General features: G+C 54.1%; 2 protein-coding genes across 5 annotated transcripts in view; one reads left to right on the plus strand and one right to left on the minus strand.

Annotated features, from left to right (window-relative positions):
* Window positions 1–301: 301 nt before the first annotated feature.
* On the minus strand, window positions 302–19,953 carry LOC310661364 (uncharacterized protein; the record flags this gene model as incomplete). The annotated part of the gene is made up of 18 exons (XM_083407213.1): window positions 302–1,064; window positions 2,372–2,483; window positions 2,701–2,854; window positions 3,790–3,949; window positions 4,952–5,126; window positions 5,545–5,738; window positions 7,794–7,892; window positions 8,429–8,671; window positions 10,931–11,139; window positions 11,289–11,367; window positions 11,910–12,011; window positions 13,678–14,191; window positions 14,352–14,483; window positions 14,600–14,721; window positions 14,845–15,002; window positions 15,192–15,298; window positions 19,253–19,496; window positions 19,934–19,953. 18 exons carry the CDS (start codon window positions 19,951–19,953, stop codon window positions 880–882), a joined length of 3,009 nt encoding a protein of 1,002 aa, XP_083263339.1. The 3' UTR covers window positions 302–879.
* A 243-nt stretch (window positions 19,954–20,196) lies between these two features.
* Window positions 20,197–24,479, plus strand: part of LOC310660981 (protein HEG homolog 1-like) — a 194,351-nt gene continuing 190,068 nt past the window's right edge. For 3 of the 4 annotated variants that reach the window (XR_014503680.1, XM_083406638.1, XM_083406640.1), the window contains exons 1-3: window positions 20,208–20,384; window positions 21,145–21,264; window positions 21,839–21,964. Coding sequence is in view for 3 of the 4 variants with exons in the window: in XM_083406638.1 (XP_083262764.1) it covers window positions 20,217–20,384; window positions 21,145–21,264; window positions 21,839–21,964 (414 nt within the window). In the remaining variant the exon portion in view is untranslated. Of the gene's footprint in view, window positions 20,385–21,144; window positions 21,265–21,838; window positions 21,965–24,479 lie in introns of all 4 variants that reach the window. The other variant, XM_083406639.1, reaches the window with a different exon arrangement.

The following is a 24,479-nucleotide window of genomic DNA, read 5'->3' on the forward strand; positions in this document are numbered from 1 at the left end:
GAATTCCACTGGTTAACTATGCGCACTGCAGTGCATATTTTAGGGGGCAGGAAATGTGGGATCAGAAAAGGTTTCACAATAGCCTGAGGTGCAGAGAAGAGGTGGATGAGGAAGGCTGTCTGGCCCTACTCTGTCTGGCCCTGGAAGAGGGGCAGCCCTGGCATCGTTGACTGGGCACCACCCCAAAGGCTTTGGGGCTCCCAGCATGGCCAGTGGGCTGATGGGGATCATCTGGAGGGTCTCTGGAGGCTCCCCACCCAGATCCAAGCCGGCAAACCATTCAGAGGCAACACAATCAGGAGACCCGTCAATGTTTTTTTATTGGAAATTGTTAAGGCACAAGCTGCAGAGAAGTTTTTTCAGGAGTTCCGCGTCCCATTTGGCCCCACCCCCTGCCCCCCAGGACTCCTCTGGGCCTCTGCTGGGGGTGGGGAAGGACTGCATCCGTTTGCATCAGGCATCTTCAGAATTGGGGGGTCCCCGGCCTCCTCCATCCCAGGCCCTCTGCCCCCCCCTTCCCTCCTCCTTCTCTGCGTCCCCCAGGAATTCAGAGCCTGGGCTTTCGAAATGGATTTCTTCTTCTTTTTAAAAAGGAAAGAAACGCCCATCGTGCAGCTACAGGTGAGGGAAACAAGAAGTCAGGCTGGAGACTGGAAGACGAGTGAAGGACAAGCCTCGTTCGCGGAGGCAGGCTTCCCAGCGGACCTGGTGCGGTGATGACGAGGGCGCTGAGGACGTGGGCGACTCCGAGGCAGAAAGTCCAGCCCTGCAGGAATCCCTGCCGCGCAAAACCCCCAGAGACGCAGGAAGAGGGGGGGGGGGCAGAAGAAAGTGCGCCATGCGTCGAGGGAGGGGTCGGGGGGAGGAGGCCTTGCTGGCCTAGCCGGGTCCTTCTCCTTCTTCTTCGTCCGAGACGTCCTCCGAGGGCAAGGTGCGCAGGTGGCTGGCACGGACGCTGCCGAGGGCAGGGCAGGCGGCCAGGAGGGCGGCCACCCCCTCGGGGGTCACGCCAGAGCCGTCCAGGTTGAGGTGCACCAGGGGCACGTGGCGCAGGAAGCGGAGCCCTGCGGAGAGACCAGAGGGGGAAAGGCAGCTGGGCAGAAGCTGGGCAAGGTCAGGCCCCCGAGGGAGGACTAAGGGCAGAAAGAGCCTTGGAATCATAGAATCACAGAAGGGTAGAGTTGGAAGGGATCCCAAGAGTCATCTAGTCCACCCCACCCAGCAATAATAATAATAAAAATTATTTATACCCCGCCCTCCCCAGCCAAGACCAGGCTCATGGCGGCTAACACTAAATATAAAAACAATTCATTGAAATACAACATTAAATGCAGCCTCATTTCAGCAGAAACTCAAAAACTTTTTGGGGGATGAAAACATCAAATCTTCACCAAGGCCAGCTATCCAGACTGGTCCTATGTGGGCCAGAAAAAAGCCAAGGAAGTCCCCAAATAGGGGTTCCATCACAGAAAGAGAAAGGAAAAAGAAAAGAGGGGGGGGGGGGAATCAAATTGGCTCCAAGCCAAAGGCCGGGCAGAATATCTCTGTTTTACAGGCCCTGCAGAAGGAAATCAGATCCTGCAGGGCCCTGGTCTCATGAGGCAGAGAGTTCCACCAGGCCGGAGCCAGAGTTGAAAAGGCCCTGGCTCTGGTTGAAGCCAATCTAACTTCCTTAGGGCCTGGGACCACTAGGGTGTTGCTATTTACGGACCTTGAGGCTCTCCGTGGGGCATACCGGGAGAGGTGGTCCCGTAGGTACGAGGGTCCTAGGCCGTGAAGGGCTTTAAAGGTCAAAAGCAGCACCTTAAATCTGACCCTGGACTCCACCGGTAGCCAGTGCAGCTGGAAAAGCACAGGGTTCTGCTTCGTTGGAGGTTTTTCAGCAGAGCTGTCAGGGACGCTGACATTGCCAGGGGTTGGGCTGGATGACCCTTGGGGGTCCCTTTCCAACTCCTATCATTCTGGTTCTATTTTCCGCACCCCCCCCCCCAGAGAATGGGGGGTGTCCTCTGCTTCCCATCTCTGTGCCTGGCACCCCAGGCGAGCCCCCTGCCAAGCTGTTCTCGAGCGGCGTCCCCCAAAGTGAACAGTACCAACCCCGGTGGGGGGTGGGGGGAGCCCTGGAGACGCCAACGGCTGGGAGGCTTTGGAGAGCCGGTATCTCCAGATCAAGCTCATCTCCTTTGCCAAATTAATTAATGGAACTAAAGGGCTTTAATCGGATTTTGAGGGAATGTGCAATCAGCCGTTGCGGTTTCGAATGTTGCCGCATTTCATCTCTCTTAGTGGGCTGTGGAAACTGCTGCTCTGGATGCCGCTTCTGGCCAGGTGGGGCTGAGGGCCAGAAAATCCTTGGGGGGCCAGGACTCACCTCGGTCCGTCAGGCGCGTGCGGCTCAGGTTCACCTTGAGCAGCTGCTTGCAGCGGGAGATGCCCAGGCGGGCCACTGTGTCTCCGACCGGCGTGCTGGCAAGACTCAGCACCTGGGGGGGGGGGGAGGAAGACGATAAAGGGGGGGGGTGGCAGGGCCCCTGAGGCTCTCATGCCTGCCCTGCCCCAGGTCTCTCCCTCTCTGTGTCTCTGCAGCCGCCCAAAGAGAGGAGCTTGGGGGAGGAAGGAGCCCTTTCCCAGCGCCTGCTGCTCCCCCAGGTGCAGAACCGGCTGAGCCCCCCCTTGGCACAGCTCCCTTCCCGGCTGTACCTGCAGGTGGGGCAGAGTGACGATGCAGCGCGCCACGCCTGCGCTGGAGACGTTGAGGCGGTCCAAGCACAGCTCCTCCAGAAGCGGCAGCCCCTGGACGTGGCGCAGGCCCAGGTCCGTGGCCAGCGTGTTGCAGAGAGACAGGCGGCGCAGCCTGCAAGAACAGCAGAAGAGCCTCAGGTCGGGCCATCGGACCCCCCAGTCTCGTGGCCAAAGACGGCCTCTGGACCCCACAGCCCAGATCGTTCAGCCCGGACACTGAGGTCCAGCACTGAGGGCCTTCTGGTGGTTCCCTTACTCTGAGAAGTGAGGTTACAGGGAACCAGGCAGAGGGCCTTCTCAGTGGTGGCTCCCTCCCGTCAGATGTCAAGGAAATAAACAACTATCTGATTTTCTGAAGGCAGCCCTGTTCGGGGAAGTTTTTTTAATATCTGAAGGACTATTGTATTTTACTATTTTGTTGGAAGCTGCCAAGAGTGGCTGGGGAAACCCAGCCAGATGGGCAGGGTATAAATAATAAATTATAAACTATTTTTAGGTACAGTATTCTTTTTCTCTTATTTAACTGACTGTAATACTCTAAATAAAATAATATTTTTTTAAAAAACCTAATTTAATTAATTTTGTATGCTGTTCTATACCTCGTAGATCTCAGGGCGGTTCACAACATAAATGTCTCTGCCATTTCTCAATCAAATTATTCCCACAGTGGCTTGGGAAGAATCAGGAATAATGACGACACAGCAGAGTGTAACAGAGCGTCACAAATGCAGCTTAAATCATATATTAATGAGTGAAACCATTTCCAATATCATAATGATAATATCATTATTAATATTAACAACTAACACTAGCCAATAAAGCTTCCTTTTTTAAGCTGCAAAAGGATGCCCTCTGCTGAACTCCCAAACGGGAGGCAGGAAGGATAATCCCTAAGAAACCTCCCATCTCCCAGTATCTCTCCCCAACCCAACAGCTTGGACCGCTGCCCAGGGAGCAAGGCCTGCTATGAAGGGGGGGGTGTGTTGGGGGCTGGAGTGCAGAGCCCGGCCTTGCTGGGGGGGCAGGATCCGTGCGCCCATTCCTCACCTGCTCAGCCGGGGCAGGTGCTGCAGCCCCTGGTCGGTGATGTGGCTGTAGTCCGTCAGGTCCAGCTCCAGGAGCCCGGCCAGGCGGCAGAGGGCGGCCAAGCCGGCGTCAGTGACCGTGTGGCGGCTGGGCAAGGCCAGCTGAGAGAGGGCGGGCAGACCTGAAGAAAGAGCCCCGAGGGGTGGGTTGCCACGTGGAAGCACCTCCAAGCCAGCCGGGAGCCCCAGCGCAGCTCCTCAAACATCGGGGGACGTGGGGGCCACCGCTCCAACACAGACTCCCGGACAAGGTGGCCAGGGAAGCCAGAACCTGAGAGGGTGCCAGGGGCCGCTCCTGGCTCTGTTCGTGGCCTCTGCGGCAGGGCTGCTCGCCTGGTGGACAGGGCTGCTCGCCCCAGGCGAGTGCCTGAGAGGTGGGCTGCAGGGGAGCTTTGGGTCAGGGTCCCCAAACTGGGGCTGGGCTTGGAGAGGCAGCTTTTCAGGTCCCAACCCACGGTTACGACTGCTAAGGTGGCTTAACATGCTTTTTCAATCTTGCACAGTCAAACCTCAGTTCCGTTTCTAAACCTTTCGGCTACCAAACACTGAAAACACGGAAGCAAACACTCCAGTTTTTGGAAGCTGAACGTCGGATGCGCCGCTTGAGTGCAGGAAGCTCTGGCAACCAGTCGGAAGCTGCGCTTTGGCTGTCAAACGTTTCGGAAGCCAAACAGGCTTCCAGAACCGAGGTTTGACTGCATTTTAAATTGTTGCAGCCTGGGACTTCAGGGTGAGCAAAACATTAACAGTAATAATTCCAATTATAAACCAATGCTAATAGTAAGCCACACGTCCGGCCTCCGTGCTCTCACTTCCTGTCCTGCATTTCATTCTGGGTTGGTCTAGATGACCGTTGGGGGTCCCTTCCAAGTCCAGAAGCCGGTGATTCTAATGCGCCCTCGCTGCCCAGAGGAAGCTGTTATGGGGGGATCTGTTGGCAAGGGGGTGTCTTCTGTGTGCCCACGGCAACACCACCCCCTGCCCCCCTGGGGCCAGAATCGCCTCTCCAGGCTCTGCTGGCAAGCCGTCTTGGGCTGTGCTTCCCCGGGTGGGACAGCACCCACGGGCAAAGAGACAAAGGGCCCTTCCCCAAACGCCTGAGGGGCACAGCCCCCGCCCCGCACCTGAGACCAGCTCCAGGGCCGTGTTGCCGTCCACCGACTGGACCCCCGAGAGCGTCAGGGTGCAGAGTGCCGGGTGCGAGGAGAGGGCCCGCAGGGAGGCCTCGCTCACCGGGGTCCCGTCCAGATGCAGCGTCTGCAAAGCCTCCAGGCGCCGCAGGGCTGACACGTCCTCCACCTGCGGAGGCAACACAGAGCGGCCGGTTGAATTACTATTATTTATTGAATTTATATACATCCTATACCTGGGGGTCTCAGGGCGGCTCACAGAATCAAATCAAGACATAAAACCACAAAATGCCGAATAAAAATAAAAGAACAACCCAATACCCCCCCAAAAAACACATTTTAAAAGGGCAATATTTCACTGCGCTTAAACCCCGAGGAGCTTGAGGCGACTTCCAAGGTCTTCCCAAGAGCGTCACAGTCCCCCGGGCCCAACGCTCTACACCACACTGGGGTGGTTGGGAAAGCCCCCCCCCCCCATCACACACGGGACCAAGAGAGGACCACCCCCAGGTGCCAGCCGGCTGCACCTGTCCCAAGCTCCCCCCCCCCCGGAGAAGGCCCTTTTCCAGGCTGCGGGGGCCACTTACGCCCGTCTGCTTGATGCTGAGGGTGCAGAGCTGGGGGGCGCACTGGGGCAGCAGGCCGAGGGTGCCCTCCGTGACGCCTGTCTGGTTGAGGCTCAGGTGGGCGAGGGAGGGGGGCGCCGAGAGCAGGAACTCGCCCAGGCCCCGATCCGTCACGTGCGTCTGGTCCAGCGCCAGGTGAGACAGCTGGGGGAGCCCTGCGGGGAGAGCGGGGGCCGGATCCATCACACGCCCATTCATTTCTCCATCGTTCTTCCAAGGCATCCATGCCAATCTTTTTGCCGGGCACAGAAAACCCAGCGACATGGACCAGAGTAACATGGCAGCTCTTCCAAACCAGGAACAGATTGCTTTCAATGATTACCGTATGGACAAAATTAACGATATTTGGAACGCATATATGAAAAACACAGTGACCCATGAATTGATGTATACTTGAGGGAAACAATAAGCTTAACTGTTTACATATATACAGTATATTATAATTTATTTATAATTATATTTATGATGATACCGAATTATAGTTCTGTCACCTTAATTATATTTTATTGCCATGTTGTTACTTTCCTCTGCCTTTTTTAGGTATTCTTTTTATCTTTTCTTTTATTTAACTCACTGTAATATTCTTAATATTCTAAATATTTTTTATTTTTTTAAAGTCCTATTGATTAATTGGTTGTATTAAATTTGTATACCGTCCTACACCCTGTAGTTCCCAGGGCGCTTCACAGCATAGATTTCTCTGCCGTTTCTCATTCAAATTATTCCCACAGCGGCTTGCAAAGAATCAGTAATAATAACGGCTCGACAGAGCGTACTAGAGCGTCACAAATGCAGCTGAAATCATATATTCATCAGTGAAACAATTACGTTCTATAAAACACTGCCTTAAAAGCGACAAGTGAAAATAAGCTAAGCGTCACAATTAAAGCCAAAATCTTATTCTGTGATCAGCAAGTCAATAAAGCAGAATTGTAATTTTATGCTGCAAAGCGCCCTGAAATCTATAGGTCTAGGGGGCAGTATACAAATTTAATAAATAAATGCAAACGCAAAATAAATGCCTAAGGGTGAGAGGCCCCTTTTTTCACGGAGAGAGCTAAAAGCAAGTCCTCCTTCTCGCAGCGCAGAATTGAACTGTGGAACTCCCTCCCACCAGAGGCTGAGATAGCCAGGAATTTGGGTGGCATTTGAAGAGGATGAGATAAATTCAGGGAGATGAACGCTAGCTCAGATTATTATATATGTACAGGTAAGGAAAAGGAAAAGGAAAAAGGGAGGGGAGCTCTATTTTGCAAAAGGTTTACGATGGAAACTTCCCATCCTTTATTATCTATGGAGCTGGAATTTAATGTAATTGGGAGTATAACTGCTCATTTATTTTCAGTCGGACGGAAGGATGAAAGGAGTCTGCAAACTTGCCAAGGAACTGATAAGGTTCATTATTGAGTCATCTGCAGTTTGACGGACCGCTCTCCTTCCCAGGCAGAGAGGGAAAATAGCCTCTACAAGGCTATTTATTGGGACAGAGTGGTTTTTGAGGTTGCTGTTGAAAGTTGCAAAACAATGGAGCCCAGGACAGAGTGATGGAGAATTTCTGAAGCTCTGCCCAAAGCATGATGGAGAACAGCAACAACTGGGAAAATACAGACGTAACATTTTATAAGGACAGGAAGAAATCTCACAGAAAGAATAACTGCCACACACAGGAAGAATAAGAATATAGTTTGAGTGCCTCACTTGTAAGTTTATACATCATTTAATGTGTCAATACGAAGGGAAGTTGTTAATATTGCAAGGATTGTTATCTAGACTGGAGTGTAATTGAAACTACTATGATTTTGGAACGCAGAAATAAAGTCAATCACCAAACCATTGATTCTAGCACATGGGGACGGGGCACCTAAATTATATAACTTGGTACCTGAATGATTGGTATTAGTAATTGCATTGTAATTTGGTATTGTTATAATGAGGTTATTATTGGACTGTAATTGAAAACTAATACAGAGTATTATTTCTTTAACAGAACATAAATTCCTGGAGAAGCCCAGGGCTCTCCCTCCGCAGTCAGAGGCCCCGATGCTTCTGAATCCCCATTGCTGGGGGCTGCGGGGGGGGGGGAGGGAGGGGAGAGGAGGCTGGACTAGGTGGGCCATGGGGCCTGATCCTGCAGGCACTCATGGGCCTGATCCTGCAGGCGGAGAGGAAGTAGCCCAAAGAGCAGGACGGGGTGTGTGTCCGTGACGTACCCTTCAGAAACTGCAGGCAGTTGTCGGTGAGCTTGACGCAGGCCGAGAGGTTGAGGTGCTGCAGGCGGGGCAGGTGCTGGACCACAGAGACGCCCTGGTCTGGGGGGGGGGAGAGAGATTGGGGGAGAGGGTCAGCTCAGGGGGGTGAGAGCACAGAACCCGCCCGCCTCCCACAGCTAAGCTCTCAGGTCCCGTGGAGCAGCCTCCTGCCCAGACCCTCTCTGCCCCCCCTCGGTCAGCACTGATCCTGCACTGTGGGGGGCTGGGATGGATGACCTCTGGGGACCCCTTCCAGCTCCACAATTCTATGCTTCTTTAGCTGGGATCCTGCCTTGCAGGGGCTGGGCTGGATGACCCCTGGGGGCCCCTTCCAGCTCTACCATTCTATGCTTCTTTAGCTGAGTTCCTGCATTGTGGGGGGCTGGGCTGGATGACCCCTGGGGACCCCTTCCAGCTCCACAATTCTATGCTTCTTTAGTTGAGATCCTGCATTGTGGGGGGGGGTTGGGCTTGATGACCTCTGGGGGCCCCTTCCAGCCCTACCATTCTATGCTTCTTTAGCTGAGTTCCTGCATTGTTTGTGGGGGGGTTGGGCTTGATGACCTCTGGGGGCCCCTTCCGCCCGCCCCGCTCACCGGTGATGACGGAGCAGGCGAGGAGGCTGAGGTGGCGGAGGCTGGGAAAGGCCCGCAGCTGGCCCAGGAGCTGGTTGGTGGCGTAGGGGTAGCAGTCGAGGCGCAGCTTCTGGAGGGGGCAGCCGAAGAAGAGCTTGAGGCTGCGGGGGCTGAGGAGGCCCTGCTGCACCAGGTGCCCCAGGAGGTGCTCCGCCAGCACCGGCGTCACCGAGGCCAGGCTGCTGCAGTACTGCTTGCTGGGCGCTGCGGAGGGGGGGACAAAGCCGACGGAAACGTTGGAGACCTGAGTTCGGATCCCGCCTCTCCCCCCCCCCCCCCCCGGCAGCTCACCCAAAGGAAAACCACACCATAGGAGAAGCCAAAAGAGATCACCGTCAGAAAGTAACTGAACTCTAATCAAGCTAAAACAGGAAATCTATTAAAGGGCAGAGAGTAGAAACAGCACAGCACCATTGGAAAGCCATTTTCCTTTTTGAAAAAGTCAGGAAAAGCAGGACCGCGAGGAGGGAGGCTTCTCCAGGCAGGGAGTTCCTAAGTTGCCTGGGAGCAGCCCCCACCGGAAAGGCCCCTCCTGCCTCCCCCAGCAAGGGGCCTGGGAGGGCGGGGGGACCCAGAAAGCCAGGGGGGTTCTTCTGGGCAAGATGCATCTTCCAGATAGCCTAGACAGAGGCCATAGAGCAGGGGTCAGCAACGTGCAGCCCATGGGCCGGATGCGACCCACGAAGACCGCTTTACTGGCCCTCGAGCCGCCCCCAAACTGAGCCACCCACTTAGCGAGTCCCCCCTGCGCTGCGCTAAACCGGCGCAGCACGGCATGGGGACTCGCCAAGCGGCGCCAGAAATCGCGTCTGCGCAGCTGCAGATACCGGAAATCACATCTGTGCATGTCTAGAAGCCAGAAATCGCTTTTGCGTAGGCACAATTTTCAGCATCTGGGCATACACAGAAACAATTTCCGGCACCGCGGACACATGCAGACGTGATTTCTGGCATCACACTGCGCCAGTCCGGCCCACAGACGATCTCCGTGGAAGTGATCCAGCCCACGGCTGGTAAACCTTGCCACCCCTGCCAGAGAGGGCTTTCGAGGCCCTTTGAACTGTGTCCAGAAACAGCGGCTGAAGCAAAGGGTCATCGGCTCCCCTTGACCAGCCTCAGTCGGCAGTCTGGCTGCAGCACTTTGAGCTGGTTGGCCTATTTATAAAAATATTTTTATCCTGCTGAGACCTGGATATATATCAGAGCGGTTTAGAACTACAGAACAACAAAATCACAGACTAAGAGCATAATAAAACATGAAAAGCCAGAGAGCTAAAAGCAAGCCTCCACTAGCTATTGCGGAAGGAGGTCTTCTTAACTGAAACGTTTTCAGCAGGTGTTTAAAAAGTTGGCACAGAAGGTGCCCAGTGGCAGAGAGTTCCACAGGACTGGGCAGATGATACTAATGGCTTGGCTTCTCATTGTTGTCCAATGGGCCCCGGAGAAGGACCAACGATCTCTGTGACGCAGCTGCCATATTTTAAGGGTTCAGGGGGTCCCTGAGGTGCCCCAGACCCAAGTTCTTTAGGGTTTTGTAAACCGTTATGAGGACTCTGGGAGGAGATGGGAAGCCAGTGAAGGTGCTTTAAGCAGCTGGAGTTTCCCAGAACTTTTCCTTCTCCTCCTCCTCATCCCTTGCCTTTGAAGACAAAGGCATGTGCCCTGCTCTCCCCAGAGAGGCTCGCCGGGCGCCTTCATGAGACACCTCTGGCGCATTCCTCTTCTCCCAGACTTCTGGCCATTAAATCTTCTCTGGCCGGAGACCCCTGTCTTGCAGGGGCTTAGCTGGGCAATATCAGGCTCTGAAAGTTGCACATGGCCCTGGGACCTTTGGGTTAAGATAGGTATATACCGTATTTTTCGCTCCTTAAGACACACGTTTTTCCTCCTAAAAAGTAAGGGGAAATGTCTGTGCATCTTATGGAGCGAATGTGTGGTCCCTGGAGCCAAATTGCCCAGGGGCAAAAAGCAGATCGTGCTTTTTTTTTTTTTTTTAGAAAGAGAGAAGGGGGTGTTGGGAGGGAGATAAGGGACTCTAGAGATAAAGGAGGCTGCCTGGGAGGGGGGAGGTAAAAGCACATGGATTCTCAGGATTTTTGCACTGGGTCACCCCAAATTCACCGTCAGATCACATAGCATGTCCATGGCTACAGCCTGCACCAAAAAACACACACACATCCACTGTTTCGTGGGGCCGCAATGGCACAAAAACGTGGTTACAAAGCAGGGATCCAAATGGATCCTCAGGATTTTTGCACTGGGCTACCCCAAACTCACCATCAAATCACATATCATGCCTGTGGCCACAGCATGAACCACAAAAATCATACATTCACTGTTTCGTTCAGAATATTTTTTTCCCTCCTCTAAAAACTAGGTGCGTCTTATGGAGGGAAAAATAGGTAAATCGAAATGATATTAAGCAGCAGGAGGAAGGATGAAGCTGCGGTGAGAAGCCTCTACCTGTGAGGAGGGCTGTGGCCCCTCGCAGGGACAGCTGGAAGAGCGGGGGCACTGCGGGGGCCGCGCGGCCTGGGGGGGACGTCGCGGCCAGTGAGGCCTTCTCCTCGCCATCGGGGCCCTGCGCATTCACCCGCTGCAGGCGCAGCTCGGCCGCCTGGGCCACGGCCAGGGGGAGGGCGGGCGCTTCGGCTCGGCTTCCGTCAGCCGTCCTGGGGGGCAGAAAGAGAGAGGCGATGAAGACCCCCAGGCGCCCCCATTCGCTTTGCATCCCACCCCCCTTCCACGTTCCCAGCCGGCCTTCCCCCACCCCCTACAAAACAAGCGCCCCCATATAGCCCAGGCTGGGCCAGGCCCCTACCTCAGCAGGTTGCCCTCCGCTGGCCACTGGTGCCGAGACCCCGGGAGGCCCTGAGCGCGTTCCCCAAAGGACACGGAGCCTTCAAACAGAAAGAAGACCCCCCCAGCTTAGGATCAAGGCTCTTTCTTCGCCCCCACCCCCCCTTTCTGGCCTTCGCCCTGCCCTTCTTTCTGCTCTCCAGAAGTGCCTCCCAACCTTCAGTGAGGGATCTCCCTCCTCAAGAGTAGACCCACTTCCCCCACAAATCAGGGGACCCCCCCTTATCTTGGCTTCCTCGCCCCCACCCCACCCTGCTCCCCACCAGCCAGGTTTGCAGTGCTGATACCCAAGGAAGCGTCTCGAGGCCCCCCCAATTCACACTCCCCCCATTTTAATGAAGCATATTTAAATTTATACTCTGCTTGGCCGTAACTGGGGCCAGGAGGGGAGGGCGCGCTGCTGCCTCCCCTTCCTTGGAGGTTTCCAAGCAGAGGCTCCGCCATGAGATTCCTGCCTTGCAGCGGGTTGGGCTGGATGACCTTCAGGGGTCCCTCCCAATTCGACAGTGACTCAGGCAGGCCAGATCTTGGAGCCTCCTCCCTCCTGGCGCTGGCCTCCCCCCTTCCTGCTTCGGGTGCTGACCTGGCCGAGGCGGCCCCCGGCCCCCGGAAGCCTCTCCTTCCCTCAGGGCCGCCGAGGACTCCTGCTCCATGGGCTCCTCCACGTCCATCCTGTGGCCCCTCCCTGCGGGGGACAGAGAGAGCATTTTGTTTTGGACTTTTCTGCTTGAGGGGACATCCAGTTGTTGTTGTCCTCTTCAGTTAAACCCCACAACGACACCCCTGCAAGGCAGGCTAGGCTGACAGGCAGGGAGCGGCCGCCAAGATCACCCAGCCAACACCATGGCTGAGTGGGGATTCGAACCCAGGTCCCTGCCCAACTCTCTTTCCGCTCCACCCCCTGGCACAGGCCTGGCAGCTCTGATCTGGCCTGGGAAGGGGCTTATTGCCCGCCCACCCCAAGAGGTGTGTCTGCAGGGAATTAATAGGAGCCAGGGTGGAGGAAAAATCAATGATTTAACAACCAAAAATTGGATTTTTAAAAATTTAAATCAGATTTTTAAAATTTAAATTGGATTTTTGAAATAAAATGCTTTATCTTTCTAAAGATAAATTTTCCATTTAAGTTATTGTTATTAAGGAAATGATTATTTTTCTCCTTCCAATAAAGTATAGCAGAAAAGTTGTCCAAAATTAAACAGTTAACATATTAAACCTCACAATAATTTCTATGTATTTTTAATAGTATAACCAAATCAGCATTTTTTGATATAACTGTAAAAACTATTCTGAAAATTTATTATTTCAAAAACGAAACCTTCATCTGGTTGCAAATATTAAGATTATACCAGCAAGAATGAGTCTTTCTGTAAAGAAATGATTGAAATCAAGTGTAATACTGACTAGTGATTTAAATTGTGATTTAAATCCAATCCACCCTGATAGGAGCCCAAGGCAGCTGCAGAGAAGGGAGGAACACCGGGGGGTGGGGGGCAGCCACATCCTCTGCCCACAGACGTGCCCCCCCCCGATGGAACTGGGCATGGGGTGGGGGGAGCTCCAGGGAGGAGCCCCAAATATACATCGCTTTGGGGGCAGAGCCCTGCCTGGCATGCAGCCTCTCCAGGCAGGGCTGGAAGACCCCTGGAGAGTCTCTGCTGCCAGTCTGTGCAGGCAGCACTGAACTCAAGGAGCCCAGAGCATCTCTGCTCCTCTTGTAAAGGACTGGCAGCTTGCTCTGCTTTCAGGGACACGGCTGCAGCTCAGCAACGGAGCCCTGGCTGGCATGCAGAAGGTGCCGGGTTCAACCCCCTGCTGGGAGAGGCCCCCTGCCTGAAGAGAGCCCCTGCTGCCTGCAGAGCCTGACGGACTCATCTTCTGACATGTCCCCTGACCTGGAACAATCTTCATTCCTAAGGGGACAAGGGCTGGGGCTGAGCGACGGAGCCCCTGCTTGGCAGGTGCAGACCCCCAGGGAGGGCAGGGGACAGGGGCTCCCTGGCTGACACCCAGGGGAGCGCCGCTCAGTGGGCGGACAAAAGCAGAGCAGCTTGGAGGCATACAGGGGTAGTGGCGCCCGCCCTGTGGAACACCCTCCCATCAGATGTCAAGCAGATCAACAACTACCTGACGTTTAGAAAACATCTGAAGGCAGCCCTGTTCAGGGAAGTTCTTAATGTGTGACATTTTAATGTATTTTTAATCTTTGTTGGAAGCTGCCCAGAGTGGCTGGGGAAACCCAGTCAGAGGGGCGGGGTACAAATAATAAATTTATTATTATTATTATTATTATTATTATTATTATTATTATTATTGCTACTACAGCAAAAGGCCTCTTCCTGAATACTTACCCCAGCGGTGGGGCTCAGGGAAGGCCAGCTCCCCGTGGCCGTGCAGCCCCGCAAAGTCCCCTGGAGTCACCCTCTGCGCCGGAGAGCGGAGGACGGAAGGCAGGTGGGCGCCCTGAGCGAAGAGGCCTCTCCCCTCTGGGGTCGGGAGACCAGGCCCTGCCATCCCCTCCTCCTCCTCCTCGTCTTCCTCCTCGTCTTCCTCCTCCTCCTCTTCTTCCTCCTCCTCCTCGTGTGGGGTCTGCGGTGGGGACTCAGGCCCCGCCACCCCCTTGGAGGCCGGGGCCTGGGGTGCCGGGGGCCCCACCACGCAGAGGGTGGCGCTGGGGGCCAGGCCCAGGTCCCCCAGGGAGCGGGGCAGGTCGGCCAGCCCAAAGTGGCGCTTGGGGAAGCCCTGGAGGAGGGAGAAGGTGGGCGGCAGCTGCGGGTGAAGCTCCAGGAGGCGCAGGCGGACGGCCTCCAGGGTGGAGGCGGACGGGAAGCTCTGGCGCACGGAGTCCCCCGAGGGGAGGCGGATCTGTGGGGAGAAGAGGGGCAGCCATGGGCTGGGTCTCCCACTGCGGGGCATTGCTTGAAGGCATCCCCTAAGGGGCATCTGGCTGGCCTGGAATCCGGCCCGGCCCCGGGTGGGGAATGGCCCCTGAGGGAGCCTGTGGGGCTGCTGCTCTTCCTCTCACCCTAAGCAGGCACTGCCCGTCGCTGGGGGGCTGCGCTCTCTTCTCCGATGGGGGGGCCTCCTGCGCCAGCTGGGCCTTGCCCTGGATGCGACGCCGGTCGTCTGCGATTCTCTGCAGGGCCAACTCGTGCTCCTGGGAGGAAGGAAGGGAGCCGTGAGGAGGGAAGGCGGGGCTGGTTCCTCCCCAGAAACAGCCGCAATGAGGACCCTCCACCTTGGGGCACCCCCCCCCCCGGAAAGCTGTCTCACCCGCCGCTTGGTCCTCCTCTCGGCCCTCAGCTCCTCCGCCAGCTGCTCCCGCTGCTGCTCAGCAAAAGCCTGGCTGCTGGCTCTCCCGGGGGGGTCCTTGGCGGCCACCTCTGCCCTAGCGCCTGGGGGGAGAGGAAAGAGCATGCTGGGAAGCCCACCCCAAAGGAGACAGTGCAACAGGCCCACCCAGGCTGCCTCCTGGGGGGGGGGGGGGAGAGGCTGCGGACAGGGAGCCCCTTCTTCACCTGAGGTTGGGCAGCTCAGGCTGGCAGCCGCTGGCCCCGACGAGGCCTCCTGGACCCTCCTGGGGGGGTTGAAGGCGTCCATCGCCCTGCAGTCCTTCAGCGCTCTGGGAGGCTTGCTCTGGGGGGGCGGCGGCTCTTCCGCCCTCTCCTGCAGCAACCTGGGGAAAGAGAGGAGGAGACGACGAGGCCGTCAAGCGGGAGAAGCCCCAGCACCTGCGCTGCCAGGGAGTTCAGGGCTGGTCAGGGGAGAGGGGGGAGCACCTCCGGGAGCGCAGCTGGCTGAACTGTCTCCCCCCAGGGCAGGGGAGGGGGCTGGAGGGGACCCCAAGGGTCATCTAGCCACTCACCAGTTGGCAGCCTCCGGGGCGCTGAGGCAGCCGGCACGGAGGGCATCGCGCACCTGCCGCTCGGTGAAGCCCATCTCATAAAGGGTCAGGAGCAGGTCCCCCAAAGTCTGTGGGGCAGAGAGAGGTCAGAGGATGGAAAACCTCTGGGAAATGATATATGATGAGATGGACAAAGATGATGAAATATACATTTATTAAGAAACCAGAAGCATTTTTACTTGGCATTGTAGGAGATGATATAAAGAGAAAGGATTGTAAGTTGTTTTTATATGCAATGAAGGCAGCAAGGATATTATTGGCACAAAAATGGAAGCAAGAAGAACTACTGACGAAAGAAGAATGGAGGATGAAATTGATGGACTACGCAGAATTAGATAAACTAACAGGAAGGATTCGAAACCTGCGGGACCAGAGATTCTCAGAAGACTGGTGTAAATTTACAGACTATTTGAAAAGTAACTGTGATGAACAGATTACGCTAGCAGGTTTGCAAGAAGTTTTGTAAGGTGAACTATTTGAAATAATGCTAAAAGGACAATGAGGAGAATTATTAGTTAAGGATATTAAAGGTAATATGAAATTAAGAAATGCATAATATGTGAAAAATAATGGTAAATCATCAGAGGCGTCGATGGAAGTCCAAAAATATTGTATAGGATGAGAAGTTATGTTGCATGAATGTTGGAATTAATATGTTAATTTTTTTAAAAAAAATATATTAAAAGAGAGAAAGGTGTCAGAGGAACACGGGGGAAAGAAGACTTTCCCTCCAGCTCAGCCTCCTCTTCTCTCGGGGGCCGGCCAGCAGGGTCCCGGCACAAGAGCAACTCTCTCCCCTCCTGAGGTTCAATTTTGACAGAAATGATAAACGTTGCTTAGAAAACTATTGCCTGCTGTCCAAAACTGAGATAACAGAGTAACTCGACTCAAACAGCCCCAAGTCTTACACTGGATGCCTGGTTCCACTCACTCTGGAGTAGAGCTTTCTATCATGGAAAAACACAAATGTAATTTGAGATTTCGACAAGGCCTGGAACCTTCCGACACTTTTTATACGATTTGGGACTCTTTCAGGACATAGACGACGGAACCATCATTTTCAAGCCTGAAAAAACCTGGAATTTTTGTTGTTGACCTGATACAGTCAACACTCTGTACTTGCAATATTGTTATTTTAAGTTACATGCAACTTTGTTATCTCTGTTTTACATACATTATAAAACAAAATGATAATAATATAGGAAGAGCCAAATGCCTTGGGCCCCTGAAAGCCTTAATTCAGTGGAGTCCCATAAATCCATGCCCAGTGCCCTGTAAAAAGCAATATTCCGAGTAGCGGTTTGCACAACCCACAAAGGAAGACAAAATTGATAAAATGATGCATGGCATGGAGAAGAGGGATACAGAAAAGCGTTCTTTCTTCCCTCCCCCCTCTCTGGTATTACTCAAAGTTGTGGGCATCCCACAAAGTTGAGAGTTGGAAGATTCAGGGCAGAGAAAAGAAAGGGCTTCTTCTTCTTCATGCAGCGCCGAGTTAAATGGTGGAACTCCCACCCACAGGAAGCAGGGGTGGGGGCCATGTGGGGAGGGGGCTTTAAAAGAGGAGGAGACCCTGTCGCCCCAGCTTCTTCTGGGGAGGGAAAAAATTAAACATGGAGCACAGTTCCCCAAAACAGACCAGAGGCAACTAATGTTTCTTTCATCAGAGCTTTACTGCTGCTGAAGGCAAATGAGCATCATGGGCACAAAACCAATACATTCAGGATTGGCAGAGTCCAAAAGAAATCCACTTGCAGCCAACTTCACTTAAACTAACTTACAAGAACTTCTAAACTTATAACAAGACTAAACCTCCACACTAAGCATCCTCTGCACAGAACATCAGAACAGAGAAAGAGAAAGTGGGAGCGAGAGCCCAGGCTCCTCCTGGCCTGACAATAATAGCAGGACCTTGACGGAAGAGATAAGAGAAGCAGTTTCAGCTAGAGGGAATAACCCTGAACATGAGGCACCTTCTGCCTGCTTTTTTCAAACACAGAAGCTCCCAGCACCCTCTAGAATTACAATATTTTTCAGTGTATAAGATGCCCCCTACTTTTGGGGACCCCGAATTTAGAAAATGGGCACATGCACTATAAGTGTATAAGATGCCCCGAGACTTTTAACCTTATTTTACAGTAAAAAAACACACGTTATAAACGGAAAAGTACGGTAAGTAGAATAGGAAAGATCTCTACACAAATACAAAGTAACAGAGCCATCCCTGGGGGAGGGTGAGAGGGGGTCCCGAGGGCCCCGCTCTGTGCTCCCCAGTTGGGGGCAGCCAGCGCAGGCCCCTCCCATGGGGGGCTTCCCGAGGCCCCTCGCTGGGAATCAGGTCCTGCCCCCTGCTCTCTCTTTGGGGTGCTCGGCCAGTCAGCGTCTGCCAGGGCAAGAGCCCCCGGGGTGAGAGGGAGGCCCTGGGGGGCGGATCTGGATTCCTTTGGGCAGAAGAGACGTCAGAGGCAGCCTGGCACATGTCCACAAGGCAGGGCCAGATTGAGGTTGAATGCGGCCCTCAGCTCCTGAAGGTCATGGGGCCCTTTCTATGTCCAGCTGTCCTTTGTCCACAACAAATGGTTGCAGTTTTTTTGTGTTGAATAGATGCTATATCAGGGGTCAGCAAACTTTTTCAGCAGGGGGCCGGTCCACTGTCCCTCAGACCTTGTGGGGGGCCGGACTATATTTTTGGGGGGTGAAATGAACAGATTCCTATGCCCCACAAATAACCCAGAGATGCAGTTTAAATAAAAGCACACATTCTGCTCATGTAAAAACACGTTGATTCCTGGACCATCCGAGGGCCGGATTTAGAAGGCGATTGGGCTGGATCCGGCCCCCGGACCTTTGTTTGCCTACCCATGTGCTATATAGTAACTTATGGACCTAAAGCCATTTGTACATAACAAAATATGTATTTTATCAAAGTAGTTGTTGAACTGAAATACAATGAAGAAGTATATCCATAGTGAATTTTTTGGGGGGCTCCCAAGCTATAGCTTGTTTCGCTTATACTAAATCCGGCCCTGCCACAGGGCCGCAGTTGGGGGGGAGCCCCCACCAGGGGTGCAGGTGAGTGGGGTGCATATAAAATTGCCTTTAAAATGTCCACAAATAGGTCTATAAATATATAAATATTGATTATTGCCTCATGAGAAGAGCTTTTAATCGGAGGATGACTTTCATGGGGTGGGGGTGGGAGGAGAGGGGGAAAGAAGAGCTCACTAGTCTTGGCTGGGGGGAGGGGAGGCACAATCTGGACGGTTCTGCCAGAGGCATAAAAATAATAATAGTAATAATAATAATAATATATTTATACCCCACCCTTCTACTCAGCTCTGGCTCGGCAGGTCTGCCCAAAGGCAGGGGACCCCGCAGGCAGGGGGGCTTGACCTCCCCCAGCAATGCCCCCCCAGCCCCCCCCCCGTGGAGTTTCCTGGGGGATCCTTCTCCACCCCTCAGGGGCTGCCTTCCCTCCTGCCCTCCACCCCGTCTCCCGAAGATGCCACTCCCTGGCGGGGCCGGGGGGGGGGGCTGAGGTGGGCGAAGGTGCCCCAACCCTTGGGGGCTCCCCCTCCCCGCCTCAGGGGCATAATAACAACAACAACAACAACAACAACAACAACAACAACAACAACAACAACAACAACAACAATAATAAATTTCTACCCTGCCCATCTACCCGGCTCCGGCTCGGCAGGTCCAGCCAGAGGCAGGGAGGGCTGAACCCCCCAGCAATGCCCCCCAGTGGAGTCTCCTGGGGGATCCTCCCCCCCCCGCGATGCCCCTCCCTGGCGGGTCCCGGGGGTCTCCGAGGAGGGCAAAGGCACCCACGACCCTGGGGGGCTCCCCCTCCCCGCTTCAGGGGCATCATCGTGGGAGTAACAACAACAATCTTAAGATCTTTCTCCCCGGCTCCGGCTCGGCGGGTCCGGCCCCAGAGGCAGGGGAGCCTCGCGGGCAGGGGGGCTTGACCCCCCCCCGGCCATGCCCCCAGCCCCCTCCCCTCCCCCTCTCCTCACCGGGGGCTCCATCTCTCGCGGGTCCCGCAGCAGGCGCCCCTCCCCCTCCCCTCGCCCAGCCGGAAGCGGCGGCTGCTCTCGCGGCGGCGGCGGCGGCGAGGCGAAGCCTGGCGATTGGCGGAGCCGCGGGAGGTCAAAGGGCGCCAGGCTCCGCCCTCTCCTCCCGGCCCCGCCCCCGGGACTGGAGCGAGCAAAGAGGGGATCCCCGACGGGCGCCCGGCACTTCCGGCTCCCCCAAGGGCCTCTTATGGGGGGGGGGGAGAGGGGCTGCCAGGGAGCGGACCCCAGGGAGACCTAGAGACCTTGCTGCTGTTACTGCATATAAAAAGAGCTTACATTCCTCAGAACCCGCCTTCCTCCGTGGCTCCTTCCTGCCTTGCAGGCGGGCTGGACTAGATGACCCCGGGGGTCCCTTCCACCTCTGCAATTTGAGGATGCTCTGGGGCTGAGAGCGCCCCTTCCATCCCCAGATGGGGAAGCCAGGGCCGGATTCACGTCTAAGCTAAACAGGTTCTAGCTTAGGGCCCCACTCTCTTGGGGGGGGGCGGGAATTAAAGGGGGGGAAACTCTGGTTTTACATTTCCAAAATATAAGAAAACAAATAAAATAAAACCTCCATCCAGCAACCGTGTTTTGTGCTGCGTCGGCTCCTCTTGGTTATGTGCGAATGGCTTCAGATACCTATGAGGTCCATATAGCATCTATTCCAACACAAAAAACCGACAATTTGTTGTTGAAAAAGGGCAGCTGGATATAGAATAGCCCCCTATTAGCTTCAGGATTCCCTTAGAGCCCCACCCAACCTCAATCCGGCCCCGGGGGCAGCTGCCTATTCCTGCCTGGCCGGGGTTGGACTAGATGACCCGGTGGGGTCCCTCCCGCTGCCCCTCTGCAATTCCGCGCCACGGGCCCCCTTGACTCTCCTCCCCCTCCGGGGATTGGAGGAGGCGCCCTGGCCGCGTTAATGAGTGCCAGGTGTGGGGTCAGCGCCCTCCTCTTCCTCCCGCCCCCCCCCCCAGTGGCCCTTCTTCGCCCCGCGGATCCCGGGCGGCCAGGAGGATGTGGGGGGGCGTCTGCTGGCTCGTGGCCGCCTTGCAGGTGGGGCTGGGGGCAGCCTGGGGGCCGCGGGCAGGTAAGTGGCCCCGGGGAAGGGGGCTGCTGCGCTCCGGGAGGGGCCTCATCCTGCAGCCTCTCCCGGGGGGCTTGGGGGGCTGGCTCAGGGGGGCAGCCTGTCTGCCTGCTTGCTGGGGGGGCAGCAGCTGCGGCCCCTGGAGGAGAAGGGAAGAGCTCGCTTGTGTCCCTGGGATGGAAAGACAAAAAGTGAACTTTAATCTGCATTAATTCCTGGTTTTAGGATTCCTGGTTTGGGATTTGAAATCCTCCAGAGGCTGAAAGTCCCTCCAGTGAGATGGTCCCCCCCCCTTTTTTTCCTTCTTCTTCTTTCTCTCTCTCTCTCTGGATGGGTTCCAGCTTTTGAGCATTACCTCTGAGGAACCGAATGCGGGTTATGCAATCCAGATCTACGTCAGCTGTTCCCAAGCTTTTTTGGGCCTCCGCCCCCTCAGCTCCACCAACTCATCCCCTGTGCCCACTGCCCTATAAAAAGCACTATTCTCAAGAGCGGTTTGCATAACCCACGAAGAAGGATAATCACACGACTGTAGCATTGGAAGGGGACTAAAGGGCCATCTAGTCCAACCCCCATGATGCACAATAATGTCATGAAATTCAAAATGGTTGCAGTTATTCAAAGTCCAGTTAAAGATTAAATCAGCAGAATGTCTGATCTTAGTGCTGCCAGCTTGCCAAAGCCTGATAGGGGCATGGCTACATCTTGCCAAGGGTGCCTGGGTGTCGCAGAGCTGCTGCCAACAAACTTCCATCTCTTTCAGAGCCCAGTACAGCCAACTGGTCAGCAGGATCAGACCCTCCCAGCTCCAACCCTCCGCCATGGACCACGCCACTCCCCAGGTCAACGGCCGGCAGTGGGACTGCTGCCCCAGGACAGCAGGGTAAAGCGGAGCGGCTCTTTGCTTGGGGGTGAGACTTGGGGGTGCAGTTAGGGGAACCCTCCCTAGCCTGGGTGCCGTGCAGTCGTTTCACACTACAACTCCCATCAGCCCCTGCCTCCAGGCTGGCTGGGGATCCTGGGAGATGTAGTCCCAAACACAGAGGCCATCCAACCTCCACTTAAAAACTTCCAAGGAAGGAGAGCCAACAATCTGCTCCACCGTCAAGCAGCTCTTGTCCGTAGGAAGTTATTCCTAAGGTTTAGTCGGAATCTCATTTCTTGCCATTTGAAGCCATGGGTTCGAGTTCTGCCTTCTGGAGCAAAAATTTGAAGGTGGCTCTCACATCCTCTCTCTGCCTCTTCCAGCAGAGATGCTCCCCCCTTTGGTTTCATCAAACCTAACACAGGTGAGGGGAAACCTTGGCCCTTCCCCTCTTCCCGAACTACAACTCCCAGCAAGCACAGCAGTGGGAGTTGTAGTTCAGCAACGCCTGGAAGAGGCTCTCCAGGGTTTGAAATTCCCTTTCCCATGGGGGGGGTGTCTTCCTGTCTTCTGACTCTGTGTGTTCCCGCAGAGCCCCCCGCCTGCAGGGGAGAGGAGGACTGCCCCCCTTGGAGCAGCTGCGAGGAGCAGGCCGGGCGCAACTCCTGCCGCTGTGGGCTGGGCTACCACCTCAGCCCCACCCTGGGCTGTGTGCCAGGTAAGGGGGCAGAGCTTGGGTTCGGGGTTCGAATTGTGTGTATGGGGGTGAGTGGTCTGGCCTTTCTGAGCACCCTTACCGAGGAAGAGCGGAGCAAGGGCCCTCATTGATTGATTGATTGATTGATTGCCTTTATATTCCACCTTTTTCTCCAAATAATATAATTTATTTATACCCCGCCCATCTGGCTGGGTCTCCCAGCCACTCTGGGTGGCCTCCAACCAAATATCAAAAACACTACAGCATCAGACATTGAAAACTTCCCTAAACAGGGCCACCTTCAGGTGTCTTTTAAAAGTAAAACAGTTGTTCCTTGACATCTGGTGGGAGGGCGTTCCACAGGGCAGGCGCCACTACCGAGAAGGCCCTCTGCCTGGTTCCCTGTAATCTCACTTCTCTCAATGAGGGAACCACCAGAAGGCCCTCGGACCTGGACCTCAGTGTCTGGGCAGAACGATGGGGATGGAGACGCTCCTTCAGGTCTACTGGGCCTTTGAGGCCGTTTAGGGCTTTAAAGGTCAGCACCAACACTTTGAATTGTGCTCGGAAACATACTGGGAGCCAATGTAGGTCTTTCAAGACCGGTGTTATGTGGTCTTGGCGGCCGCTCCCAGTCCTCAGTCTAGCTGCCGCATTCTGGATTAGTTGTAGTTTCCGGGTCACCTTCAAAGGTAGCCCCACGTAGAGCCCATTGCAGTAGTCCAAGCGAGAGATAACTAGAGCATGCACCACTCTGGTGAGACAGTCCACAGGCAGGAAGGGTCTCATCCTGTGTACCAGATGGAGCTGGTATAACATTGCCCCCAGCTCCCAGCCCCTCTAGACGGTCCAGAAGGCTGTTATGGTTGATGGTATCAAAAGCCACTGAGAGATCCAGCAGAACTAGGAGACAGCTCTCACCTTTGTCCCTAGCCGCCCCAAAGAGCTGAAGGTGCCTGCCTCTTAATCCCCACAACAGCCCTGCAAGGTGGGCTAGGCTGAGAGATTGTGACCGGCCCAAGGAGCCAGCCCCTTCCTGCTGCTTCAGTCCAGGGGTCAAGTAAAGTCACAGAAAGCCAAGGGGGTCTCTGGGATCATAGAACCAGAATTAACAGTTGGGAGGGCCCTCCAAGAGTCATCTAGTCCAACCCCCTGCAAGGCAGGAATCAGCTAAAGCTGAAGGCTGAATGTGGGCCTTGCTGCTTACACTCACAGAATTATTGTAGAGTTGGAAAGGCTCCCAAAGGTCATCTAGCCCCTCCCCAAATAAGATATTTTACTATTTTATCACTTGCTGCTTCCCGCCCTGGTCTCCTTTGGGAGGGCGGATGGGTTTAAATGTAAAATGCAAAGAAATAATGTCCTGTAGGGACCTCTGGGTCAGACTCTCCTTCCCTGGAGGCTTTTAAGCAGAGCTTGGATAGCTGTCTGTCAGGGATGCTTGAGCTGAGATTCCTGCCTTGCAGGGGGTTGGACTGGATGACCCCTGGGGGTCCCTTGCCATTTGACCATTCGAGGATTCTGTGAAAAATCGGGAGCATCAGGGAGGACAACTGAAGGACAGGCCTGCGGCTTGAGATGGAGGGGAGAGCAATGGCCTCACCTGTCCTCTAGAGGGCGACGGCGGTCCTCTCCTTTTCTGGATGGGGGAAAGGGAAGTTTGGAGAAACTGCTTTTCCTCTCTCTTGTGGGGCTGCAGAGGCTCCCCCACCCCATTTCCTCTGCCTTTCTCCAGCCTGGTTGAAAAGGCAGCAATAAAAACAAAAAAGGAATGGCAAGACAAACTGTGAGAGTATATTGAGCTGGCTAGATTAACAGAGGCAATGAGAGATCACGCTAGACAAGAGTTTCAAAAAGCATGAGGAAAATGCAGAGAATACTTCACAAAACAGTGCCCTAAAATACATACCTGGACTTGTTTCGATCAATGTCTGCAGGAGATTTTGTGGATATTTAAGTTATAATTAGAAAAATCTTAATAATCATTCATAAAGGAAACAGCTTATAAGAAGTAAATAAGGAGGCCAGATACAGGATAAAGGAAGTCTTTCATTTGGTTGGTTGTGTTGTTGTATGTTATGCTTATTGCATTTCAGTATTGGGGGTGGTGGAGGGTTTATGTTATGTTGTAAATAAAATTTCCAATAAAAATTCAAAAAATTAAAGAAAAGGCAGCAATAAGGACCGTGCTAATCTTCTCTGCGTCGTTCCAATTTTAGTATACATGCTGTATATACAGAAACCATGTACTGAAATGAACTCACTTGCAGGATTTGATTAAGACACGTACAATTAACAAATATAAACAGAAAATATAAATAGGAGGGTAAAACGTTAAGAATATGTCAATAAAGTATGATTTCAATTTCAGTATACAAGGTATAGAAAATTACATGCAGAAGAAATGAATAAGTGATAAACCAGAAAGGGAAGTTGAAATGTAAAATGCAATTTGTGTTTTTATTTTGTTTTTATTTAGTATTGATTATGTTAAATTTTGTTGGAAAACTTTTAATAAAAATAACTTTGAAAAGAA

The sequence above is a fragment of the Podarcis tiliguerta genome (assembly GCF_965153285.1).
Source record: "Podarcis tiliguerta genome assembly, chromosome: 12".
NCBI classification, from domain to species: domain Eukaryota; kingdom Metazoa; phylum Chordata; class Lepidosauria; order Squamata; family Lacertidae; genus Podarcis; species Podarcis tiliguerta.